The sequence below is a fragment of the Cephus cinctus genome, unplaced genomic scaffold (genome assembly GCF_000341935.2).
Source record: "Cephus cinctus unplaced genomic scaffold, Ccin1 Ccin1_scaffold0153, whole genome shotgun sequence".
Taxonomy (NCBI): Eukaryota; Metazoa; Arthropoda; class Insecta; order Hymenoptera; family Cephidae; genus Cephus; species Cephus cinctus.
The window spans coordinates 906248-912290 of record NW_014332881.1 but is presented as its reverse complement, the minus strand read 5'-3'; the positions used below and the strand labels follow the sequence as shown (position 1 = coordinate 912290).

General features: G+C 37.0%; 1 protein-coding gene across 1 annotated transcript; it reads left to right on the top strand.

Annotated features, from left to right (window-relative positions):
• LOC107263507 (importin-4) lies at nucleotides 1-5025 on the top strand. Its single transcript, XM_015730804.2, has 14 exons — nucleotides 1-54; nucleotides 304-390; nucleotides 455-562; nucleotides 647-799; nucleotides 856-1041; nucleotides 1124-1418; nucleotides 1491-1648; nucleotides 1733-2330; nucleotides 2391-2626; nucleotides 2699-2907; nucleotides 2992-3508; nucleotides 3579-3787; nucleotides 3872-4182; nucleotides 4248-5025. The coding sequence occupies exons 1-14, from the start codon at nucleotides 1-3 to the stop codon at nucleotides 4370-4372; spliced, it is 3246 nt and encodes a 1081-aa protein (XP_015586290.1). The 3' UTR covers nucleotides 4373-5025.
• Nucleotides 5026-6043: the final 1018 nt, after the last annotated feature.

Below are 6043 nucleotides of genomic sequence, written 5' to 3'. Positions count from 1 at the left end.
ATGGAGGAAATTCTGCTAAAGCTCCTGGTTGCCGACAATACGATAATACAGGAGGTTGGTACAAATTGTCATTTTTTTGGGGTTAATTAACGTATTACGTTGAACAACACGTGCTCGCTACTGTGTGAACGTCCTACCAAGTCAGGCCACGAGATCAGAAGGATTTGACTTTTTATTTTATATATTCTAGTCAAGATGCGATGCATGACCGTTTGTAATGGGTAGATGATCAGAGGTCACTGTTTTATAAATGTTTTACCACCTGACATAAATTTGAGTTGATTATTTTATGAATTTTTCTAGGGTACTGCTGAACTTCGAGAAGCTATTAAAAAACCAGAAAGTGCTCCTGCATTATGTCAGCTTGTTGTTTCATCAGCTAATGCTGAGGTTTGTACTTGTAGTGAGATGTAAGGCTTCCTTTAATATTTAATACATTTTTTGCATTTTACAGATAAGACAGTATGCTGCTGTTCTGCTGCGAAAGCGGTACAACAAGGGAAAGCATTGGTTGCAATTACCAGAACACATCAGAACTGAACTAAAAGCAGTGATACTCCAGGCATGTTTCTGATTTTCATCAAGATTTAAAATTACTATTGTTCAAATTATTGAAAGTAATTTAATGTAAATATGTACCCTGTAGGCTTTAGTGAACGAGCAAGAGAAATTTGTGAAAAATGCAATAACTCAGTTAATTGGAACTATCGTGAAACATGAACTGCCAAACAATGGTTGGCCTGAAGTTCTTCAATTTGTTCAGCAGCTTGTTTCTAGTGAGAACTTAGCTGACAAAGAGGTAAGAAAAATTAATTCTATCTCCTTTCAGTATTAAACATACTGTTTTCTTTCCAGCTGGGAATGTATACTTTATCCACAATGACTGAAGTAGCACCTGATGCCTATTTACCGCATATGTCTTCTATTGTTTTTCTACTTGGAAACACACTGAACAATCTTCAGGATTTAGGAAATTCTGTGGCACATTATATCCTTCAGACAATGCTACACCTTGTACCTTTAGTAGAAGGGGACCAAAATGTATGTAACCAAACGATTCCAATATCATTTTCCATTATCTTTTCATATAATCAACATTCCCCATTGTACATCTGATAATTAGATGGTGAACGCATATCATCAAATGATGCCTCAAGTGATGAACACAATTCAAGCTCTAATTGTTGCGAATGAATATCAGGCAGTAGAAGCTTTCGAATTGTTGGATGAACTATGTGAAAATGCAGTTGCAGTTATATCACCCCACATTAAACCCCTCATTGGGATGTGCCTTGCGATAGCTGGGAACAAGTCCTTAGATGATGCCTTGAGAGTCAAAGCTGTAGACTTTATAGGCTGGTTAACAAGATCTAAAAAAAAAGCCATTGTTAAACACAAGATGGTTGAGCCTATAATTGGTAAGCAAGTGACTGGCTGTAAATTTTGTTATCATTTCTAAGAGAATAAACTTGTTTAGTATTGAATCCTAGACATGCTCTTCACACTGATGTCCACACCACCTGATGACGAAACTGATGAGGTTTACTTTAGCGGTGATAATGAGGACAACACACCTATGACCTGTGCCACACAGACCCTAGATCTTTTGGCATTACATCTACCTCCAGAAAAACTCATTCCGCATCTGGTACGTGTATAAAAATAGAAAACAAGCTTGGACCAGGTCCATATTGAAAAGTGGTCGGCAAGTATCTGTATTGTTTCTTCACAGTTGCAGCATGTGGAACCAGGTTTACAAGGTACAGACATCTATGCGAAAAAGGCATCCTACCTAGCAATGGCGGTGTTAGCTGAAGGTTGTTCCGAATGCATCCGCTCAAAATACTTAGAATCCTTTCTACGCTGTATCTGCCAGGGTATCACAGACCAGGCTGCTGTTGTTCGTAATGCTGCGTTATTTGCACTTGGTCAATTTTCTGAGCATTTACAGCCAGAGATCAGTCGGTACTCGTCCGAGCTCTTACCTGTACTCTTTGAGTATCTTGGCCAAGTTTGTACCCATATCAAACAAGAGAAAAAAGAACTTCCATCCGTGGACCGCATGTTTTATGCCCTGGAGATGTTCTGTGAAAACCTTAACGAGAGTCTTTTACCATATTTACCTATGCTTATGGAACGACTTTTTGAAACTCTGACAGCTGATACTCCCGTACATGTTCGTGAACTTTCCCTAAGCGCAATTGGCGCCGCAGCCAATGCCAGTAAGGAACATATGCTTCCTTACTTTGAGAGGATCATCGCTATACTGAATGGTTACCTAACTGAGAAGCAAACGGATGAGACAATGTGCTTACAGATCCAGGCAGTTGGTGAGCATAACAGGATTTGAAAGTGTTTACCATTTGTTAAATTATATATTCGGTACTCAGATACTTTGGGTGTTCTTGCGAGAACCATTGGAAATGATCATTTCGCTCCACTGGCGGAGAGTTCACTTCAGTTTGGATTGAAACTGCTCAAGGAAACCGATGATCCAGATCTGAAAAAGTCTATCTATGGTCTTTTTGCGTCTATTAGTTCTGTTATGAAGAAGAGTATGGCTGTTGTACTACCTCAGATTATAGAACAGATGATAAAGAGTATACAAAGTTCCGAGGGTATAGTTGTACGTATCCTCTAAAGAAAAAACTACTGCACCTTGACTGTAAAGAACTTATATTGATCTACTGTTCATTAGGCACATTTTAAAGACGATGAGAACACTGCATTTCCTGTATATGAGGATCTAAGTGATAACGAAAACGCGGATGAGGAAGATATAGAGAATACTGATAATGAGGAAGATGACGATGATGAGGATGTTGCTGGTTACAGTGTTGAAAATGCATACATTGAAGAAAAGGAAGAAGCCGTTTTAGCTTTAAAGGAAATTGCTCAGTATACGGAGTACGTGCTTTTCTTTTCTTTTTTTTTTAATCTCGAACTCATTTTTTGATATAAAAAAGTTTTTTAAAATCACTACTCTTACAGAGAGGCATTTTTACCATATTTGGAACAGTCCTTTGAAGAGACATTCAAACTTATTAATTATCCACAAGAGGATATACGTAAAGCTTCTATCGATGCACTGCTACAATTTTGCATTAACTTTTCTAAAATTGGTACAAACGAAGGAAGGCAAGCCACTCTGAAGGCTGTTTCTATTTTCGTACCGAAGCTTTCAGAATTAATAAGACTGGATGATGAGCGCTCTGTCGCCATTGCTGCGCTTGATGCGTTTTCAGAGCTTCTCAAGGAACTGAAGACAGATATTCTAATTGGGGAAGGTCACAGAGATGCCATAGTAAATTGCATAACAGATGTAATGACAGGAAAAACTGAGTGTCAGGATCAGGAAGACGCTGATGGTGAGGAGGCCGAGGCTGAACAGGACGAATTATTAGTGGAATGTGCTGGCGACGTTTTGTCGAATTTTGGAAAAGTAATTCCCGCGGAGGATTTTGCCCTTTACTTTCAAACGGTGCTGCCAATGTTTCTCGATAAATTGGTATATATTTTTATACTATTTATTTTTATCCGCATCAGGTGGAATTTTTATTTTTACATTTAATTTTTAGAAAAAGAACAAATCAGAGGGACAACGATCCTTTAGTGTTGGCACGATTTCTGAATGCTTTTCAGGATTGAAACACACTGTAGCATCATTTGTACCTCAACTTCTTCCAACATTTCTTAAACTGACTGACGATCCTAGCGCTGAAGTTCGCAATAATGCAATTTACGGTATCGGAGAACTCGCATTGCATGGCAAGGAATCAGTATATCAGTATCCTTTATGAATCATAATTTTATACACCACTTTCAATGCATAATTTTATACTATAAAAAATTCTTAATAAATATTCCTTAGATATTATCCTGAAATTCTTCAGGCTCTCTCTGGTGCAATAGCAAAGGAAACTCATGGTGGAGCTCGAGATAATATAGTAGGCGCAATTGCGCGTCTTATCATAACAAATTACGAAATCTTACCTTTAGATCAGGTGTTTCCTGTATTTGTAAATCAACTTCCACTAAAAGAAGATTTCGAAGAGAATAAGGCTGTCTTCAACAGTATCCTTATTCTCTATCGAGCTGGCCATGCCGTTCTTCAGCCACACGTAAAAACCTTGCAGAAGATTGCAGTAACTGTGCTTCGCGAAGAAAAAGCTATGGACGATGGTAAGCGTTGATGATCGTTGCCAACACTTTTATTAGCGTTACTCATCAACTTTTACTTTTCACAGAGACCAAGTCACTCGTCAATGAATTTGTGAAGTCATCTCAGCGAGATTTTCCTACCGAGTGGAATGCTCTCCTTAGTGAACTGCCACCGGAAGTGGCATCTGATATTTATCGTATCTTCTCCTAAGCAAGTTCTCGATGTCTATCGTTATTCTGAGAGATTTAAACGACATAAAAAAAATACTCCGTTAAGAGCAATGTATTTGCGTTGTTGTTTATGAAACCAGAAGTATCAGTGCGATTTTCTGGTTAGATACATTTTAATCCTTATATTTGTGGATTGGATCTGATCCCAACGCTTAGAATTATTAAGACCCAGTCTTATAAGAATCACAATCGTTTAACCTTTGGAATTCTGGTTTCAACGTAAGAATGCACGCGTACGCTATATTCTCTCAGTTGCTAAGAATTTATACGAAGTGCTAGAGATGTTTTACGTGTGGGAGTTCGTTGAAGAAATATTATCATGGGAATTTTGTACAACGTGCCTTCCGGTTAGTCAAGCCATTATTTTTGCATAAGCCAACTGTTTCTTCGGGGTATAGGTATCCCGCGTCCGGTTTCCCTTGTAACAAGGATCTAAAATCTAGAATCAAAATCCGAACAGTCGTATCTTATAATTATAAATTACGAACTAACGGAAATTTTGCTTGCATGGATGATATAATTTTTTAAAAATCTTGTTACATCACGCGAAGAAAAAATTAAATTAAATAATAGCATCATCGTACAATAAAAATAAATGTATTGCCGTGAATGAAATAAAGGTTTTGTATTTTTCTTGCGACCATTTTTTCCGTTCCATAATCACTATTCAGTAGTAGTAATTAGTAGAAGTAATGAATACCATAGTAATGTTTCCTACGTCAATATTTTCATCTCCTAAATCACGATACTCTCACCTATGCACTATGAAATCTCATATATACGGATGAACAATTAGGGAAGCACAATTTCCGGACAACAAGATATACACATGTAACTGATACAGAACACGGGGTGATGCTATCACACTGTTATCATAAAGCCCCAGATAAGCCAGTGGGCAGTCAAGTTTTTAGAGATGTATCGACTCTTTGTCGTTTAAGACTATCCCAAAAATTAAATGCGGTGTAGTGACAGTGCATTTTTGTGAATTTCCTAATAGAACATATCTTCAAACAAAACTACCAATAATTACACAATTGAAAGTAATACCAAGTTCATGGATCTCAAAATATGAAGTTAGTGAAGTTGGCCCGTATACGGCAGCAAAATGTGATATGTGAAGTGTATAAAAGTTAGCCACACGAAATAAATCAGATATAATAAATTATACTTCGACGAGTAAAACAAATTATTATAAATATTTAATTCAATACGTCGCAATTATAACTATAGTGATATAAATCCCTCCATTATTTCTGTTAATGTAGATTGTGAAAGTGACAGAAACGTACCAAACTGTACCACGTAGCAGTAATCTATACTGAAAACACAGTAAAGCAGCAGTACGCCGAATACATTCCTTACCAGTTAACACTTGAAACAAAAATTTCCAATTCCAACTTATGTTGTATAACACGTATATACTGCCCTGGTTACATTAACGGTAAAAAAAAAAGTTTTTCGTAAAGAGCTAGATGTAATTATATTCCATCAAGAAAGATATCATTAATGATAGCCAACATGATTTCCTACTGCGAAATATATAAGAATCGTTCTACGACTTTAGCGATTTCTCCCAAAGAATTTGAAAAATTAAATTTTCTGAGTTTTCGAAGTTAGTGGAAAGTGACTGAAGGCAGTTTATCTTGGT

What these genes read in the sequence shown, in the direction of transcription:
- LOC107263507 (XM_015730804.2), top strand. Translation starts at nt 1, where the DNA reads ATGGAGGAAATTCTGCTAAAGCTCCTGGTTGCCGACAATACGATAATA. An exon ending in ACAATACGATAATACAGGAG is followed by an intron (nt 55 to 303) that starts GTTGGTACAAAT and finishes GAATTTTTCTAG; the next exon opens with GGTACTGCTGAACTTCGAGA. An exon ending in TAAAAGCAGTGATACTCCAG is followed by an intron (nt 563 to 646) that starts GCATGTTTCTGA and finishes TGTACCCTGTAG; the next exon opens with GCTTTAGTGAACGAGCAAGA.